The following is a 21,652-nucleotide window of genomic DNA, read 5'->3' on the forward strand; positions in this document are numbered from 1 at the left end:
GCACACAACAGTGATATTCAATACACAATCATGAGTATTGAATTTAATTAAATCTCCGCTCTGGTACATCTGTGTTGCCGTCAATAGAGGGCCAAATACAGTAAACGCTTCTCGGATTGGTGTATAACTAACACATGAAGCGCTTCAGACGATTCACTGAGGGCGAGTAGCGATCAAGCTTTTGTATTGTTTCATTCTTCTGTCAAAGGAGGGTGACGCAACGTTACTGGTTTTTGTTAGTAGTGAAAGCAATATGTCATAATCACAACGTTAATGGTTAAAGGGCATTTCGTGATCCACAGCCTCATCCCCCACTTTTCTTTTAAAAAAAGTTGAGATTTTTATATCACTGGAAACCTCTGGCTACATAATGTTTATGTACAAAATATTTCTTGCAGATTAATTCGTTTTGCAAAGATATCGTGAAATTTGAATTTCGTTCTGGTGCACCAGAACGAAATTACAACACATTGTCTATGGAGCAGTGTAATACACATAATCATGCATAACTCGCAAAGCGCAAAATCGGAATCAACTGAAATTTTGGAAATAAGCTTTTTTTCGTGGATATCTACTGAAAAATGTCATAAAAAGAGGATGCTAGGATCACGAAATCCTCCTTTAATAGTTAATGCATCAAACTTCTTATAATTATGTTAATTTATAAGCAGTTTTGCATGGGAGAATAAGAAATTGGTGTCATCTAAGTAATTAAAGCCATATTATAACATTTTCAAACAAAATAGATTAGCATTTCTTTGCCATAAAATGTTAGCTTTTACTGTCAGATATATCCCTTTTATTTTTGAGCCGAACAACTACGGCAAAGCAAAGAAAATTGGAATTTACTACCAGCGCACATGTACGCCAATACGTACCACTCCTTCGGTCATGTTGTGTAATACGACCCTTTGTTGTGTATATCACCGTCCCCCACGCCGTCGCACGTACTGTGTGTTATGAACATCGTATGCGTTCGACTAATAATTCCATCGTAATAATAAAGCGCTGAATCCGGCGTTTTATTCAAAATCTCGGATTTTGACAAAACTACAGCACCAAGAGTTTTGATTTTTGCAGGGTATATTGGTATAATAAAGTGCAATTTAATCGTGTAAAAAAGGTAATTTTAACAATTCAGTGAGGGCGTCTTCCTCAGCAAATGTTATAATATGGCTTTAACTTCATGACCACTATGGGGGGGGAGGGACACTTTCAATTTCAATCAGTCAATCAAATAATCAATTAAAACTCATTTGGGGGCACTCATGTATTAATGTTGTAAGCAAGGCCTCTTGAATTGACTTTTAAAAATGACACTTGACAAGGATTCCAAAATGCTCATTCATAACGCCCAAAGATTCAATCAGCTTGTTACAACTTGGTCTTCTGTAGTAGCCCTAGTAGTTTGGATGGTTCCTGTAAAGAAAACACAATAGGGAAACACAATTAGCATTGATAGATATATAATATTTTCATACCAAGTGTTATTGCAAGGTGTTCAGGGATGACTTCAGAACCCAACCACCGGTTGATCACCGGCACTCTGGCAGAACCAGTGGTTGGGCCTGATTTCTATTGTTCAGATCAATGTTTTATATAAATGTAGAGCCTCATAAAACCAAAATGTGACAAGAATAGACCAACTTCAAACTCTGTGATGTTGCCTTTCTTTAAGTCAACTTGAAACATTTTTTTCAACTAGCATTAGCCTCATCCGATCCATCCCTTATTATAATATGCTATAATCAAACAAACCTCGGTAGCTTGTTGGCAGTAGTCCGGTAACTTGAAGTATTTATCAGGATCACGAATACCATGTTCAAAATTCATAGAACCACTCGTTGAAATTATGTCTTCTGTTATGGAAAAGAAAAATATGATATATGGAAATTTATATTATATTTATTAGACATGTCTGACGGCAGTGAAATTTACATGTATATATTTTTCCTATGCGCAGAAATTTGTTGTAAAATATTTTCTAATCCAAATTGGAGAGCGCTTTGAAACTTTGCAAACATGTTTCTACCTCGGTCAGATACTTGAGACCATTTTGATTAAAACCAGAGCGTTTTAAAAAAAATCAATTTTCAATTTTGACCCCATGGAGCCCAAAATGTATCCATTGACCTTTTTGCCTTTAACTCAAGAACTATAAACACTGGAGATAGGTTAAACTATACTTTTTCTGAATCCTTATGATGAGAGAAATACGTTGGTTTTTAACTAGAATTGACCAACTTTGTAATCCCCCCTGCTGCATAAGCAGCCATTTTGATTTTATGCAAATTAGACATCTTTCCCCTACAGGGATTTTTTAGTAAACTTCTTAGGACTTTTTAATCAATAGGCTATGGTGTTCTAGGAACTTCATAGAAATGCATTGTAGTGAAAGAAACTTATGTTGTACTTGAAGTGAAGGCTCATTTCATGGAACAACAGAGAACTGACTACAAAGAAGTAAAACATTGGATTATTCCAGTTGATATCCACTATGGAAGACATGACCTGTAATCTCCCACACAGGGAGTGTGAATGGGAGATATTAAGATCATGTCTTCCATAGGGGTGTAAGGATTTCAACTGGAATAGCCCATTATAACACTAACCTGTTATTCCTCCAGCTGTACTCTTCCCAGCAAAACTTCCACCAATAGGAATGCAGCCATTATCAGTGTCTACAGACATGCTAGCTGTGCCAGTAGTCTGCAATTCCATCGGGTAAAACAACCATGTGTCAAAATACAGACTCTTGTTGCCGAAGTAAGACTTTCCAACGTAAGTTGCGTTCTCTGTTTTGAAACATATCAAAATATTTTGTTATAAAATATTGTGCACCATTTCATCAGACACAATGTGGAGGCTAGTCTATTTATGTTGTTGCTAAGTTAAAGCCATATTATAACATTTTCATACGAAATAGATTAGCATTTCTTTGCCATAAAATGTTAGTTTTTACTGTCAGATATATCGATCCCCTTTTATTTTTGAGCCGAACAACTACGGCAGAGCAAAGAAAATTGGAATTACTACCAGCGCATATGTCGCCAATACGTACCACTCCTTCGGTCATGTTATGGTATGACCCTTTGTTGTGTAGATCTCGGTGCCCGCCGCCTCATTCATACAGTGAGTTATGAACATCGCGTATGCGTTCGACTAATAATTCCATCGTAATAATAAAACGCTGATTCAGGCGTTTTATTTCAAAATCTCGGATTTTGACAAAACTACAGCACCTGGAGTCTTGATTTTTTCAGGGTATATTGTTTTAATAAAGTACAATATAATCAGGTAAAAAAATTAATTTTAAAAAATCAGTGAGGGTGTCCTCTTCAGCAAATGTTATAATATGGCTTTAATATCTTTTTTTTACGTATAGGCGGCGGAAGTGGGAGGGGTGGGGCATGTCCCCCCTATTATTTTCAGGAGGGGACTCTCCTTAAAAGTCCTAAAATCATAATTGAATATGAACCAATAATTGCCTTGTACAATGTGAGAGCGGGGAGTGTTCGCCCTATTTTTTTCTGACCAGCCTAGCGATGTCAATTTTAAGGTTAGGGATGACCTGATTAGCCCATGTGAAAGCCCTATGTCTTAGCTATATACGACCACAATCCCAGAACTATAGGCCTTACAATAGCAACAGGATAGAGCAAACAAAAAAGTTTTGCAAAGTGGCGAACTTGCCCCATATTGGGGCAGGTTCGCCCATATGGTGGGGTAAGTTCACCCTAATCACAAAAAAGGTTTAAACATTGCGTAACAATAACATATTCAATGCAAACATTTAGCAAGAGTATACAGGGCTTTCATTCTCTTCTGGGGAATCACTAAATTTGTTGCAGGGGTCGGGTCAAGGTAAAATGTAGGGGTCCAAAGTGAGCTTAAACGTATCATGTTTACAACTTCAGGGAGATTATGGATTAGGACATAAACGGTGGTATGAGTAATACTGATTCCAAATAACTTTAAAAAACATGCTTTTCAGTAGTTTTACCTTGTTTAATGGTATAATTATCAATATTTTGCATAATACGCTGATGGCGGGCTGGTCCGCCCTGCAGTTTGGGGTAAGTCCGCCCGGGGAAGATATAGGGCGAACATGCCCCTTCCTCACACGGGCGAACGTGCCTCTTGTGCACATTTTGTATTTTCTTCAGGGTATGCAAACTACAAATCGAATCGGAGTTTATAACTGCATTAAATCTTTAACTAATCCCATATGTTCCAAATACAGATTTCCATTAAAACCATCTGTATTTATGTATCAATGATAATACAACATTATTAATGCAAGAAAAAATTACGTTTTGGTGTAATTTTTTTGTTTTGGCTGCAGTTCGATGATCACGTGATTCACGTCCCTATATGTGGCGTATCTAATATGAGAAGTTTATAATGACCTATGTCACCTAATTTTGCCATCACCAAATCTCCCGATAGCCGTAGTGCTGAGAAACAAGGGGTGGGCGAACCTGCCCCTAGGGCGAACACTCCCCGCTCTCCCCTACACTCATTTTTAGCCCGAAAAACACTGTTTTGGGCCAAAATGGGTAAAATTGCAACAGTTTACCCACTTCGCACGCACTTGCCCATTAAATATCACAATTCACCTTCATTTTCACAAAATATGTTCGTTCCCCTCTTTCCAGGTGATATATGATGCGAAATTGTAAGGACTATTTTATAGAACTTCAGTCCATTTTAAGAACATTTTTTGTTTACCTGGTATGCATCTGTAACTTGGGAAGTCAGCCGCTGTTTTTTGTACACATTGTTTCTTCATAGGATCAATTTCCCATGACAGTTTCTGTATGAGGAATAAAACAAAATAGGCTACATAAAGAAAACATCCATCCAAATGCACTTGCTTAGTAAAAATTTCACCGGTGCTGCGCGATGATCTCGTTGCCATGAAAAACCAGTGGTTCATCACGTTTTGACCGTGACAGAGTCGTAGTATACTATGATATCATGGTGATAGTACTTATATACACTCGGTGTGCATTGAGGTTAATTTGCATGTTGGTATTTTCGTATTTGCATAATGTTAGGAGAAAATAACCCGTTCATTTGATGAAGGTATCCAAGGCTGTATTTAACAGATTGGTACTGGCGTCTGCTCCGGATTGATACTTGCATGGGATCTGTGTTTAGGGCTTAGGGGCTCTCATTTTCTTCGGAAAGTGGGCGGGTCCCAATTATACGGAGGGGGGGGCGGGGAGGTTTTAAAGAAAAACAAATTGATGACCAAAATATAGAGAGTCACAAATGACCACAGATAGTGTGTTTAATTTATTCAAAAAGACTGATTTCAATAAAATTTTAGCGTAGGGGTAAGTAGGTGTAGGGCCTATCGGTGAGGGGGGGGGGGGTCGCAATTTCATTGACGCTCACTTTTTGCAAATTTGGATCCCCCACATCCAAAGAAAATTCTAGCCATAGGTGGTATAATACGCTCGTATTTAGGCCTACTTTCGTTTGTTTGTTTCATGGTCGTTCCGTGCGAGACACGCTTGGGTCTTGTTGAAGCCAGGCGAAAGAGCATTGGCCTACAGAAAAATAGGAGGCACGTGTGTTTTGGGCATCTTGCAATATTATACTTCATAAAAGGCACAGAAAAACAACAGGAAAACGGTGGCAAATAGTATGCACAATTTCCTGCTCGCTGTTGTCACGTTTTTAGACAATATTTCAGTGTTTTTTAAACTATGCCACAGAATTAAGCCTATGCGGTTTCCAAATTCCAAAATGATCTGGCCTGTCATTGTGTGTCTGGTAATGGATGGGGGCATTTTAAAGGTACGCGGCCCTACATGGGTTTCAGGGGGTTGGTTTGGAGTTTAAAGGGTACATGTTGGAGTTTCGTAGATGTCATGGGGTTTAAGGGCATGTGTTGTGGTTTACAGCTACAGGTACAGGTTGGGGATTTAGGGCAGGGCCTTCATATTGGGGTTTAAGGGTAGGCCTACAGGTTGGGTTTGGGTTTTAAAGGCAAGCCTGACTTTAGGTTAGAGTTTTAAAGGTACATATGTTGGGGTTAGGCCTACGTATAGGTCTACAGTTTGGGGACAAGGGCCTACATGTTGGGGTTTAGGGAAGGGTAGGCCTACAGGTTGGGTTTGGGTTTAAAGGGCAGGTCTGACTTGTGGGAGTTTTTAAGGTACAAGTACATGTTGGGGTTTAAGGGTAAATGTTGGGCTTTAAGGGTATGCCTACGTTTGGGGGTTAAGGGTACGTGTCGGGGTTTAAGGGTACATGCGGTTGGGCTTTAAGGGTACATGTTTGTATGTTGGGTTTCAGGGACTGGTTGGGGTTCAAGGCAGTTCAGGTTGGGTTTAAGGATAGGCCTTGGCCTACGTGTTGGGGTTTAAAGGTGCAGTTTGGGGAATAATGGTACCTACGTGATGGGGTTTAAGGGTAGGCCTACAGGTTGGGTTTGGGTTTAAAGGGTAGGTCTGACTTGTTGGACATATAGGTACATATAGTTTGGGGACCAGGGCCTACATGTTGGGGGTTAAGGAAGGGTACAGGTAGGTTGGGTTTGGGTTTAAAGGTTAGGGCTAACTTGTTGGGAATTTTAAAGGTACATGTTTGGGTTTAAGGGTAAGTGTTGGGGTTTAGGGTTAGTCCTGCGTTTTGGAGGTTAAGGGTACGTGTTAGGGTTTAAGGGTACAAGTAGTTAGGCTTTAAGGGTACGTGTTTGTTGGGTTCAAGGGTACTGTTTGGGGTTTAAGGTAATTCAGGTTGGGTTTTTAGGGTACGGATTCTAGGTTTAATGGCATGTTGGGGATGGGCTGGGTTTTCATTTGTATCCATCAATTTTGTTTGTGGTAGTCATAGTACTTCCATTGGCCTCCAAACACCCATTATTGATCTGATATATTGCTTCCTTCTTGAATGCCTGTCTTTAACAAGTTTGGATGGTCACTTTCTCTTTGAATTTCAATTAACAATACATTCCACATTTATTTATGAAATGTTTGTAATTTAAACCAAAATTCATGACTTTTCAAGGCAGTACAGGACACGCATTATGAAAGTACAAGCCTTACGAAACTACAATGCTGAAAGTGGTTTTGGAATAACATAATTTGTGACACGATCTGCTCCATGGGGCCAAAGGAGGCATTTTGAAAATTGAGTTACTCTAATTATTACATTGTAGTATCATTAGGCTATCATATACTGAAAACACCAAAGGTCTAGCATACTTGGTTCTAAAGTTATGAGGTTTTGTGATGTGTATTTTCTTATGTATTTTATTGTTTTTTACTCCATATTTTTGCTTTTATCTCAATTTCAAATTTGCCGAATTTGGCCCCCATGGACCAGATCATGTCACATTTTGATTTAGCAAACACATAACACATTTTATGATTTAGAATTAATTATTTGTGAAGATTGCATGATAGTGACCCAATAGTGATGTCAAAAATAGACATATCACATCCAGTCTCCTCCCTGAACTTTTCCATGATTTTTGTGCCTTTTTCAACAACAAAAAATATGTCATGAATTTTGCCGACATATTGCAACACTGGTGAATATATTTATAACCCTGATGATAGTCATGATACCTGGTAAGAGACAGTAAAACATGCAATAATTACATTGGCTAATGTTTAATTTCTCTCTTGAACTGTTTATTATTATATAGCATCATAATAGAACACTTAAAATTGAAATACTAAAAGTTACGTAATTTCTCGTTTACATACAATAATAGCAATCATGTACTTGTGCAATTATTAGAACCACTCAACCATCTGTTTTTATGCATGTCACAATATACATACACATGCAATTTACTAACAATATTTTTCTTTGTTCCCATCAATCAAATTTGGTTTGGTACACAAACTCAGTCAAGTAATAGATAACTTTATTTTTCTATAAATGATATTTAATGTAACTGGTATGTTTTCAATTGACTATGATTTATATTTTCATTTAATTTATTATATTTAAAGGGACTGTGCATTCTCAGAAATGCATAATGGGCTAGTAGGCCTATTCCAGTTGAAATCCACAGGGGAGTATGTTTTTCAAATGTAACTGGTCAGGGTTTAATCGGTTTATCATTTTGAAACCCATACTCCCCTCTGTATTATGGCTTTACCTATATCTTCCACAGCTGGAGTGAGTATTTCAAATGAAGTTACCCAATGGTTTATTCTATTCAAAACTCATACTCCCTCTTTGAAAGACTTTAGCTAAATCTTCCACAGGGGTGGTGTGGATTTTAAATGGAATGGCCCAAAAGTTACTAATCCAAGATAAAAGTATACATTTTTGGAAAGGAAACTATCTAAATATAAATACAAATTTGGGGTGAAAAGAACAATTTTGAAGAAAATAAGAAAAAACCTCATGATTTTGCCTAAAATTGTTTGGAACACACTATAGGAAGGAAAAATCCAAAATTTGGATTTTGTGGTTTTTTGTAACCTAGACTCGCGCTTAGGCCTTATTTTGAATTATTGACCAAATAAGACGAAAATTCAAAAATTCAAAAATAAGACTAATATCCAAATCATGAAAAACCGTTCCATGAATGGAGTGTCTAATTACAACAAAAAAAACAACATGAAATCCAAATTTGGGTACAGTGTGTTCCAAATAATTTAAGGCAAAACAATGTGCTTTTTGAAGTTTCTTCAAAAAATACTTTTGCATAACAAAAATATATACTTGCATTAAATTTTGTTTAATTTAAAGTTACAGCACTTTTAATTAATGCATTTCTGAGAATACACAGTCCCTTAATATGACACTTTGAATAAAACTTACTTTTAATCATATATGGCAGATTTATCCAAGATTCTCACTCTGACTTGATGCTCATTCATTTGAAACAAAAAATGTTGGGGGAGGGGGCTCAAATTAAATTTTAACAGGGGTGTGCTGATGGCAATCTGAAACCCCTACCCATCTTAAGGATTTTTTAACCTAAAACTGCTGATTTGACCTTTTTTTTTTTTAAATCAGGTCATATTGTAACATTTGCTGAGGAGAACAACCTCATGTTTTTCAAAACTTAACACACAATGTTCACAATACTCTCCATACAAGGCGTGCGGGACCGACACCAGTCACATTTGAAGGAGTGGCTCACATTGGCGGCTTATGTGCTGGTATTATACAGTGATTTTCTTTTTATTGCATCATTTGCTCAGGCCAAATTTAAAAGAGGACATATCTGACAGTGAAAACTAACATTTTGTGGAAAAGAAGTTAAATTCTATCTCTAATGGAAATGTTATAATGTTGCAATGTGGGTAGCTGTAAGGGCTATCTAGAAACACATTACATTTAACTTTTTGCTAATTTCAATCTGCATAATTTTCAATTATGACTAATTTTTTGGACAAGTCAAAATCAGCTCTAATTAATTATGCAGATTGAAATTTGCAAAACTTTTAAAGAAGTTCCTTACTGTTACCTAGCAAATTAAATTAATATACAGGGTGTTCCAGAAAAAAGATTACAAGGTGAATGAATTTTGACATAAGCTGACAAATAAGCATCCAAATCCAAAACATAAAAAACAGCATGTAGCCCCTCTTATTCTGCATCTTACACACTTGAATCGGTTGACTGATTGCAAAGATATGAGCTATTACATAACATACATCTCAATTCATTTCATTAAGTTTGAAAGAAAGATCATTCAATTATCAAGGCTTATCAATTGACTTTGTGGTTTTTTTGGTGAAATTCTTTTTATTCTTCTTGAAACACAATCTGTGTTTTGCTAAACATGTAATAAACTTTTGTTAAAATGTGAAAATACTGTGTGATATTAAAGCTTGAATCTAAAATGGTGATTGGTACTTGTAAATATATTTTTTCGTTAATATTAATATAATTATTGCATAAAGAATTATTGTATAAAGAATTCTAGCTGACAAAAAAAGTTTTCTCACACAATAATTAATGTTTTGGAATTTTCCAAGAAATGGCTATGTAAAATGTAAATCTTTTAAAATTTGAACATAATGTTGCATGGTATCAAAAATTACACGTAAAGATGTACAAGCACTTGATCATTGTCATTCTTGGCTCACATGTTCTTTGGAAAGTTGCAATATAACATATTGCACAACACAAAGAATTAAAGCTGGAAAGCTTGCAAAAATCAAAGTTTTCTTGGACAAAATGTTGCTTCAAATATTGCCATGAATGCAAAGTTAAAAAATTAAAACATTAAACATAATATAGCACAGTATAAAAATTAGAAGCTCTAAGCTTAATCATGTATTTCTTGGGTTTTTGAAAGTTTAACATATTGCGTAAAGAATTAAATCTGTTAATTGTATAGCTATCCAATTTCTGCAATCCATGTTAAGTTTCTTACAATTCAGGCACTGTGTATCAACGTAAAGGCAGATCAAATGTTATATTCACTCACGTTTTTCACCTTCAGTGCAAGCATGATTAACATAATACCATCGTATAAAAATAGATCAGAGGACTGAATTGAATGAGATACACAAACTTTACGAAGGGGTGAGCAAGTGTGACAAAAGTGCCTGTTAATCAAACTTGGAATGAGTTGTTGATGTGTGCATTGTGTGATCAATCACTCATTTCTTTGCATCCAGCCAACCGAATTAAAATAAAATTTATGTGCACAATGAGCTACCCACTGCTTTTAAAATATTTTGATGATATTGTCTCTTTCTGGAGATGTTTTCTGGGACACCCTGTACTGTGAGAATATAATTATAATAATTTGCATCCCTTTCAGTGTTTGACTTTGCTAATTCCAGCCTAATTGGAGTTAGCTGAAAGTTATGAAAGTTCCATGTCTGAATTTCATTGCTGTGTTCATGAAAATTGATCAAGAAACCTTTACATTCAAACCAATTTTGTTACCCAAATTATTTTTGGCAACAACAAAAACATTCTTCAGTAAAAATTTTTATTTAAAAAAAACTAGATATACGTTGGCGAAGTTACGTAATTAATCGGATTAACTACCATAGCAATAGGTGCAAACAATTTTGAATATACCGCGCTGCACTCCAAGCAGGTTGCACTCATCACCTGTCGTCAATCATATAGTAGATTGAATACAATACCGCTCTTTTCAAAGAGACTAATCTTACAGGTGCAAGTGATTAGCATTTCTTTGACATCTATGGTTCAATGCAGAGGTACCGCATGAACGTAGTAGTGCAGCGCGATATAATCAAAAAAAAGTAAAATACGGGCAATAAGCACGGGGCACACCGTCGACGTCCTATACGATAAATATAAATTTAATACTCCGTTGGTGAGCGACGGGCGAGTGGTAGTGAGCGACAGGCGAGTGGTATTTCACTGAACGCAAGAAAAGGAGTTATATCTGATTGGCTAGCAATCGATCGCTTAGGTCGCTCAGTAGTCAACTATATACAAACTCATGCATTCAATTCGATTGAAATCGATTATTCTATTATTGACGAAGATAAAGAGCGTGATAGTGTGTCAATAATGTACATTGTATTGCACCCGGTTTTACCAGCATTCCTTTATAAAATAATTTTCTCAAAGAGTTGAATATTATCAAAATTTTTACCCAGGATTTCAAATGTTTTACATTAAAATTGCAGTTAAACATATCCACAGCAAAATACCGGTCCTCACTAATTAGTACATTTAATTTCCAGTTAGTACATTTAAACGAAACCTGTGATTTACGTGACAACAAATAAAATTTTCTTACAATAGAAATATCATATGGGATACTGATATGGTAGGCCACAACCGCCACAACGTGGAGCTGCTACGCGTAGCTGACTTTTTGTTCCGTGGAGCCAAATTGACCAATCATATTAGAGTTTTTCATTACTCGGAGGTAAAACTGACCAATCAAGTACGACTTACTCATTACGTGAAGCGAATTTAGTCATTAAGAATTTGCCAGACGAGCTTCACGTAGTTGCAAGATATCCTCGGTCACGATAGTTATGATTCAAAAAGTAATTTATGAAAAGTACGAACCGACTTATTATTAAGATGGACATGCACTCACAAGAAACTCATACAGTATTGTACACAACTATATAGCTAGGCAGAGTGGTGGTAAACCATGCACACAATTCTGCGATCTGCAGTGTATCGCCGGAGCTGATTTGTACATCTTGCGCGGCGTGGCCTGCGGAATAGCTCGGAATTCGACCTTCAGCAAACCAGTTCGGATTTACTTTATATACTAGTAGTAGGCCATACATACTGTAGTTACGGTACTGCCCGTTTTCCTATACACAATACTCAGTGCGCTCACCATTGACGCGTGACCTAGTGTATGTTAGAAGTATTATGCCATTGCCTATATGACGTCACTGTGTAAAAAATAACCAGTCAATATTTAAAGTATTCTCTGAAATTCTAGAAAATATAGTTTTGTAACATTTCCTAAATTTTTAGCTAATTTAGGTGTTTGGAAATATTGGTACTTTTGTGTTTTAGGAAGGATATGTAAACGACAGATAACACCAAAAAATATGAACAAATTATTTCTAAACCGTGTTAAGTCTGCAAACCATTATGCTTCTCATTTTCAAGAACGCTGGTTAACAATAAGCAGACTATTGTCTCATTTCGTAAACAAAAGCCCAGACAGTATTGTTACCTTGCGTTCGCTTTATAATCATTCACCCAACTGAAACTATAATACCAGCTCATTGTTCATTGCACAGGTAAAACAGACACAAGTGCAGTGTGTATTTAACCAGAGAAGATCTGATGTAACATAGTTGAGCTGTTTTCATTGAGTGTTATCTTGGTTTAATAGCTTTTAATGGGGTTTAAGTCCTTCAAAGGTCGTGGTGAATTCTACTGTAGACATGACTGCATCATGATTATTTTAAAGTCAACAACATTCAACAATATGATCACCGTGATAGTATGACAGTATCAGTACCGTGGGTGTCAGTGATCCTGGCCTGACACAGTAGACAAACAAACAAACACGCCACACACATGGCACATGCATGCAAGGTAACATTGACTATACACTAATCAAACAATGGTATTGATCCTGTACAACTGTTTGTGGTTTATTTACATTCGATTCATTTAAAATCCACATAGTAAACATTAATTTTGGCAAGCGTTTTCTCTCTCTGGAACGATGATGCATCAACTGGCTCCGCGTAATGAAAAGATCTAACATGATTGGTCAATTTACCTCCGCGAAGCGAAAAGTAAGCTACGCGTAGCAGCTCCACGTTGTGGCGGTTACGGCCAGCCATATACTGATCATGCGAAAATCGTAAAACATAGAATAGAAACAGTGTGGCCGGCTCTCAAAATCTCAAATTGTATGCATAGCCTGAGTCGCACGGCCTATCTCGAACAAAATAGCTCAAAATCACCATGCGTAGTTGTTGAAAAACGTGAGGATTTATCGTACTACCACGGCAATTTTTAACACGAAGATATAATGACGGTGTGCGGGGTAAATATTTATAAGGGTCCTTTTCATATCTCAAAATGCCAAGAAGGTATATGCCCCCGAGTGGTGTCAAATGAAAGAAAACAAAGTACACTAGAGCTACTGTGGCCCATGAGCCACAAATGTCAGGCGGTGACTTCTGATTGACCTCATTTGACCTTTGACCTCGGGTAAACTTGAGTTGACTACTCATGCTCTCTCAAATCAAGGGTAATTTGCATCACATTTAAGCCAAATCGGGCTTATTTTAACATTTGACTTCATTTGACCTTTCCTGACCTGTAACCTCGGATGAACTTTACGGTTTCATACTCCCCAAGTGTCAGGGATCATTTTCCGCAAGTTGTTACAGCCTTATCGGAGCAATATTTAATTTGACCTGACCTTTGACCTCGGATGACCTTTTCAGTTTCCCAAGTGTCAGGGATCATTTTCCCCCCGAGTTACAGCCCAATGGGAGGAACTTAAAATTTAACCTGAACTTTGACCTCAGATGACCTTTATGGCTTCATACTCCCCAAGTGTCAGGGAGAAATTGTCCCCAAGTTACAGCCCGATCGGAGCAACTTTAAATTTAACCTGACTTTTGACCTCGCATGACCAGGGATTGTTTTCACTGAGGTACAGGCCAATCGGAGCAACTTTAAATTTGAACTTACCTTTGACCTCAGTTGACCTTTGCGGTTTTATACTCCTCAAGTGTCAGGGATCATTTATCCAGAGTTACAGCCCAATCGAAGCAATTTCAAATTTGACCTGACCTTCGACCTCGGATGACCTTTGCGGTTTCATATTCTCCAAGTGTCAGGAATAATTTTCCCCAAGTTACAGTCCTATCAGAGCAACTTTAAATTTGACCTGACCTTTGACCTCACATGACCTTTACGGTTTCATACTCCCCAAGTGTCAGGGATCATTTTCCCCGAGTTACATGCCAATCGGAGCAACTTAAAATTTGACCTGGCCTCTGACCTCAGATGACCTTTGCAGTTTCATACTCACCCAAGTGCCGGGGTTTGTTTTCCAGAGTTACGGCCCCATCGAAGCAGCTGTAACATTTGACTTTTGACCTTGGATGACCTTAGCTGATGTTTCATGATCCCCTTATAAATCAAGGATTATTGTATGTGACAGATGAGAAAGTTCGTTGTTGAGAGGGGAAGTTGTTGTTGACCATGTGGCCGTGGGGGCTCGTGGGTATATAAGTTCGGCAAAACTTGAATAATGCTAGCACCACAAAACAGATGATATGAGTTCCTTTTTAAAACAATTTTATTCAACGAAGATATATATCAATACATGAAGATAACATTCAGAGACACAGACAGGGTGGAGATGCTGACTGGTTGGAAGTCAGTGATGGAGTGAGGAGCACATGTTCAACCCACATGGAAAGGCACATATTATGGGATGGGATTACCATGGTTACCAGGTCAAACTTGCAAGGATGGCACAATTTGGGGATAGGCAGGAAATGGTCAAGGTTAGTGGTCAAGGATGGTGATGTAATGTTAGGTATGGGAAGCAGTTAGGGTCAAAATGGGAAACAAAGATACATGGGGTATGGAAGGCAACACAAGACAAAAACATAAAATATTATGACCGTTACATTCACCTCCGCTTTGAGAAATTACGTCCTCGGAATTTACTATGATATAACAATTTTGTGACATGGTACACACAAATTTTAGAGCATAAAATAAAACACAAATTGCAAGCATTCATTAAAGCGCTTTTTGAAAATCTTGGTAGAAGAATTCCTTTCTAAATGCGGTGCAAAAACAAAACAACAATGACATAACATGAGTTCAGTAATTAATACCAATCTCGCTCAGGAATGTTTTGAGAATTAAATTTGTCTAGATACAAGATTGCAGTTTTGTGCAATCTCCAAACTATTCAACAATAACAAAAGCCTGAAAAGTTTCGCGACCATGATCTGCGTTTTTCCTACCAGATCCATGTCTACAACAAAGCCTTATAAGTTACTATGCTGCTGAAACATAAAAAAGAGCATGATATCCGTTTTTCCTACGATATCAATGCATATACACAAATACAAATACCAGGATGCCCGTTGTTCCTACGACATCCATGGCAAATACAATAAACATAAAACACAAGGTATCCATTTTTCTATGATACCAAATACCTTAAAACAGGTCAAATACACTTTGAATGTACCATATCACATCATAAACACAAAATGTAAACAATCTTTAATATTTACTCCGATTTAGAACTGTTAGAATAGTTTGATTCAAATTTAGTTATGATGTATTCCGTTAATCCATGCAGTTTCAAAAGTCGATCACAGGAGGCAGCTTACTCCAGTTACACACTTCCTCGTTTAAGAAAACATGTCGTCCGCGACATTTCAACGAAAGCATTTACGGAAAACATAGTCATGATACCAAAACAAAATCAAATCACAAATAAACAAATCATTAAGAACAATAGCTAAAACCTAAACAAAAGCAGGTGAGTGGATGAGCCAAAATTGTTTTGAAAACTTCAATTTGTCAAGACTGCACCTTAGTAATCACAATTATAAAACGCAATGATCGTAACACTTAATAAACGTTCAAACATTTCCAAATTCACCGTCATGATCAATACATTTTGTGCACAACCCAAACTATATAAAACTTGTTTTGTTTAATTGTGAATATATACCAATATGATGAGCATATTAAAAGTGACTGAAACATTAACAGATAAACAATGATAACAATTATTTTATGTGCAATAAACTATTCAGTATTCAGTCCAGTCAATGAGTTTTGAGTTCACAATTGGTAGAGTTCATAGTAATTAACACAAGGTAAGCAGTTGTCACAAGGTCTGGATTTGATTAATCAAAACATGATCAAAATAAACAAGTAAACTTCTTCCAAATGTCTGGCACCACAGAGTCCACATGATAATGATTATTAACTGTTCTGTCATGTCTGTCCATATCAACAAAAGAATGATGTGATCTCACAGGTTGCTGGGCAATTCTTGAACTTGACGTTGCAGTAGCCTCTTCTTCACTGGTGGCATTACAAGCAGGTGATGAACCAGTAGGACTTACATGAGTATTGTGTGCAGGACTGCTATGAACAACTGGATGAAAGGTTTTAAGTTCAGTTTGCTTAGATGGTGCCGGTGATACATGAGTTTCTGCTACAGTTCCGAGTGAATTTGTTGGTTGAACTTCAGCTTGACTATAAAATCTATAGGGTTTCTTACTAGCATGTTGACTGCCCATTACATGCTTGCAGTCCGGTCCCACCACATTCACTGCCTCTGGTGTACGATCAGCTACATTCACAATATCAAATATAACAAGTTCATTGTCACGAAGACTTGCCTTTAAGTGAGTTGGGTTAGCTTTGGTAATTCCAGATTTGTGAACAAATACGTCACAGTTTGTATCTTTCCTTGTGATAAATCCGTAGCATTTCTTTACGTTGAACCACTTCACAGTTCCCAGAATATTTTTCTCGATGATCTCTTCCTTGGTCTCACTTTGTTTGGGTGGTGCACATGGTGGAGGTTTAGGTATACGTACAGGCTGTGAAGAACATTTGCATCGTTGGTGTGAAAGTCTGTCTTCCAAGTTGGTGATTTTACTTTCCAAATTGTCAAGTCTTTTTAACAAAATTTCCACTACAGGATTCATGATGTAATTCATGGTAGCTCAGCCGGATCACAGATCACAATATATACAGTAGCCCTGGCCACGATGGTCACATAAAAACAAAGCCCCACGTTGGGCGCCAATGTGACAGATGAGAAAGTTCGTTGTTGAGAGGGGAAGTTGTTGTTGACCATGTGGCCGTGGGGGCTCGTGGGTATATAAGTTCGGCAAAACTTGAATAATGCTAGCACCACAAAACAGATGATATGAGTTCCTTTTTAAAACAATTTTATTCAACGAAGATATATATCAATACATGAAGATAACATTCAGAGACACAGACAGGGTGGAGATGCTGACTGGTTGGAAGTCAGTGATGGAGTGAGGAGCACATGTTCAACCCACATGGAAAGGCACATATTATGGGATGGGATTACCATGGTTACCAGGTCAAACTTGCAAGGGTGGCACAATTTGGGGATAGGCAGGAAATGGTCAAGGTTAGTGGTCAAGGATGGTGATGTAATGTTAGGTATGGGAAGCAGTTAGGGTCAAAATGGGAAACAAAGATACATGGGGTATGGAAGGCAACACAAGACAAAAACATAAAATATTATGACCGTTACATGTATATAAGTTTTAGCCCTATCGGACATGTCATCCGAGGTCAAAGGTCAGGTCAAATTTAAAGTTGCTCTGATTGGGCTGTAACTCGGGATAAATGATCCCTGACACTTGGGGAGTATAAAACCACAAAGGTCATATGAGGTCTAAGGTCAGGTCAAATTTAAAGTTGCTCCAATCGGACTATAACTTGGGGGAAATGATCCCTGACATTTGGGGAGTATGAAATTGCAAAGGTCATCCGAGGTTTAATGTCAGGTCAAATTTTAAGTTACTCTGCTTGGAATATAGGCCTATTGCCGAAGCCACATGTAAGCGCTCTCGTGACTCAAACATTAAGTCGTGGCGCTACATGTGCCTTGATTTACAAGTGATTCTTCTTGACATCTTTTATATCCCCAATAAATTATCTCACTGCTCCAGATACTGAGTTGACCAGTTTACTAGTTTGACTTACAGCTAACACAGCTAATGGCAATAACCCAAATGGGAATCATGCAGCAAACACAAAACGTTACATTCCCATTTTATTTCGTTTAACGTCGAACTAATTTTTGATGACAAACATGATAATAACTTTACACCAGACTTTCGACATCACATAATTAATTGTCTGCCAACACACATTCGTTAGGAGATCAAAATAAAATAAAATAAAATAGATTAAATGTGACGTGTCATGTCAAAAGGAGACACTTTTGGGCAGGTTATCAATTTTGAGATTTTTACATATCTTAAATATAGAGATATTTTGCTCCACAACGCCGTTTTCCCCAATGAAATCGGACATTCCTAAGCGAAGATATTGAGTTCGTAAGTTATGGAATTATAAAATTGGAAATTGAGATATCGGCCTTTAAAAATATTATTGACAATGTTGACAGTAGGAATTACCTTGAAAAATGTTTCAAAAAATACAAGATGCCAGTTATATTCCGGTCTGAAACTATCAGACAATATTTTTAACATTAATAACATCACAAATTCGCAACAAACCCAAATTGTGAAAAAATTACCACTGGGTAGATTTTTGGCTATTTCTCCATTTACCATCCTGCCCAAAAGTGTCTCCTTTTGACATGACACGTCACAAATAACAACTAGACTTAGCTGTGGTCTAAGACCACGAACACAGCCGTGTTATGACCCTTTAATCACCTTTGACCCCAAAAATATATGAAAACCCCATAGACATTTGCTAATGTCAATGCACGTGTCCATGTGGCATCACTTTGCTATGCTTTTTGTGGCAGATGGGGCATTTTGAAGGTATATCGTTTTATACCGGAAGTGACCCCTTACTGACCTTTGACCCCAAATGTGTGTACACCATATAGACACTGTGTTATAACAATGCATGTGTGCAAGTGGCGTCACTGTCCTACGTAATTTGTGGAAGAAGAAGCATTTTAAAGGTATTTCGTTTTATACCGGAAGTGACCCTTAATGACCTTTGACCCCAAATAAAATAATACTACATATAAACTGGGTAACCACAATTCATGTGTGAACATACGGTTACTGTCCTATGTTTTTCTTAGCAAATAAAATTTTTTGAAGGTTTTTCATTTTATTCCGGAAGTGACCCCTTAATGACCTTTGACCCCAAATCTGTGTACACCCCATAGACACTGGGTAATGACAATGCATGTGTGCAAGTGGCGTCACTGTCCTACAGAATCTGTGGAAGAAGATGCATTTTAAAGGTATTTTGTTTTATACCGGAAGTGACCCCTTAATGAGCTTTGACCCCAAAAAAAAAAATACCACATATACATTGGGTGACTGCAGATCATATGTGAACATACCGTTACTGTGCTATGTTTTACTTAGCTAATAAAAATTTTTGAAGGTTTTTCGTTTTATACCGGAAGTGACCCCTTAATGACCTTTGACCCCAAATCTGTGTACACAACATAGACACTGGATAATTACAATGCATGTGTGCAAGTGGCGTCACTGTCCTACGTAATTTGTAGGAGAAGATGCATTTTGAGTTGAAATCACGTTTTTGACCCCTGTGACCCTTCGTGACCTTTGACCCCACAAGTTTCATGTGACATGTAGGGGCACGGTCAATGCTCATTGTGACCAAGTTAAGTCAAAATCGATGTAAGCATGTGAGTGCTAGAGAAAATGTAATGGTTGACAGAAGAAAAAAGAAGAAAGAAGAAAGAAGAAAGAAAGAAAGAAAGAACCTGTAAGAAAAAAGACACAGCCGTGACTAACGTCACGGCTGTGTAAATACTTGTTGAACGAATATGCTACGTCGAATATATATGACCCTTAAGACGAGGGTTAAATGCTATCCTTTATCAATTGTAATTATTATTTGATTCGGTTCACATGAAAACGACAATAGGTGTTTTTCATTTTGGAGTAGAATCACGCGATCACGCGCTTCTCTATTTTTAAAGGGACACTCACAGATATTTTCTAAAAGAGATATTTGTCGATTTGCTCTTCGAATATTAAAATTCAACATATAACATATTTCCCTAAGGGAACAAGCCAAAAGATCGATGACGTCCTATAAACGTAACTAGTTTCGTTTCTCAGCCGACCCCCTCCCTCCCTGCCAGAAACGTAATAAAGAAATGTGGAAAATTTTGACATAATAATAATAATGACACATTCTTCAGACCGATGTTTTTGTACAAACGTAATCGAGTATTTTTACACCCTCCCCCCTAAACGAAACTAGTAGTTTCTTTTATAGGACGTCATCCATCGTTTGGTTTGTTCCCTAATCTTCGAAAACTTGGTACGGGAATATGCCACGTAGACATTTATATGCTCGTATGCTTGTATGACTTTGAACTTTCTCGATACCTATTTTTGCTGTTTTTGCTACCCATCAGTATACCGATATTTTCACCAAAAACACCAAAAAGCACCAAAATTGAGGGCACTTTCGCCCAGTTTGGACTATTGTTCTCTATTAGAAACCCACCCATCAATATTCCAGAATAGTTGAAAAACAGAAAAAGTACCCCAAAATCGTGGCACATCCCCGTATACTTTCAACTAGGAAGACACCCCCCTGGAATTACCAGCCTTATTATTTTTGGTAGGCCCTTTAATATCAAATTCAAGGTCACATCGTGACACTTACGGGCCATTAAACCAAATCACTGCGTTAAGGGTGCAATGGTGGTGAGTTCCGGTTAAAAGTATATGGCTACTGGAGACAATGTGGTGTCCTTAGGGACCATGTTCTTCGTGAGGTTGGCATGGTCTGATTTAAATGTACGATGCTTACCTATTATATTAATGACTAAAATAGATATTAATTTATACAAATCGATTTCACAAGAAAAGTAGGCCCTGTCCGAATTACTGCTAACGGAACAAGATTTAATGCTAGTTTGGGCGTTGAAATAGCGGCGTCGCTTTTCAACGTTTTTTTAATAAAAAACTTAATCTGTAAAGTTAACCAAAATTAAAGCTTAAATTAAAATTCAGTCCTTAATTAATACAGGGATGACGTAAAAAGTGAAAAATATTGTAACGTGGGGTAGAAAACGATTGGTAAAAAAGTTGATTTTTACGTGCTTTTCAATGGAGAAGTTATTTGGTGGTCTACTCCCTTACTCATATAGGGTTACACTGATACATAGCAAGATATACAATGCCACCGCGCTTTAATGTACCCAAACCATAAGATACAAGATACAGCGCCACTGTCACACATTGTGCAAGTAAAATGAAATGGGTTACACAGCAGACGATATAGGAAACGATCTGTTCAAATTTTAATTCCCCATTGGGTAACACGTGAAATGCAAAGCCCAAAAATCTAGTAATGTAGTATGTTGTGAAATATTGTTGTATTCTTAATCCGATGGAGTTCTAAAACTCCAGTGGAGTATTCAGCCCTGATTTGGTAAAACGATCTAACTTGACATTTGTAAATTTTGAGAGAAATCCATATCTTGGGTAATGTGAGG

General features: G+C 37.3%; 1 protein-coding gene across 1 annotated transcript; it reads right to left on the reverse strand.

Moving 5' to 3' along the window:
* Nucleotides 1–964: 964 nt before the first annotated feature.
* Nucleotides 965–4,936, reverse strand: LOC140164533 (uncharacterized). Its single transcript, XM_072187833.1, has 4 exons — nt 4,732–4,936; nt 2,613–2,795; nt 1,759–1,859; nt 965–1,419 (listed from the first exon to the last, which is right to left on the reverse strand). The coding sequence occupies exons 1-4, from the start codon at nt 4,919–4,921 to the stop codon at nt 1,375–1,377; spliced, it is 519 nt and encodes a 172-aa protein (XP_072043934.1). The 5' UTR covers nt 4,922–4,936; the 3' UTR covers nt 965–1,374.
* Between the last annotated feature and the right edge of the window lie 16,716 nt (nt 4,937–21,652).

The sequence above is a fragment of the Amphiura filiformis genome, chromosome 11 (genome assembly GCF_039555335.1).
Source record: "Amphiura filiformis chromosome 11, Afil_fr2py, whole genome shotgun sequence".
Taxonomy (NCBI): Eukaryota; Metazoa; Echinodermata; class Ophiuroidea; order Amphilepidida; family Amphiuridae; genus Amphiura; species Amphiura filiformis.

What these genes read in the sequence shown, in the direction of transcription:
- LOC140164533 (XM_072187833.1), bottom strand. Translation starts at nt 4,921, where the DNA reads ATGGCAACGAGATCATCGCGCAGCACCGGTGAAATTTTTACTAAGCAA. An exon ending in TACAGCTGGAGGAATAACAG is followed by an intron (nt 1,860 to 2,612) that starts GTTAGTGTTATA and finishes TTTCCATAACAG; the next exon opens with AAGACATAATTTCAACGAGT. An exon ending in ACTGCCAACAAGCTACCGAG is followed by an intron (nt 1,420 to 1,758) that starts GTTTGTTTGATT and finishes TTTTCTTTACAG; the next exon opens with GAACCATCCAAACTACTAGG.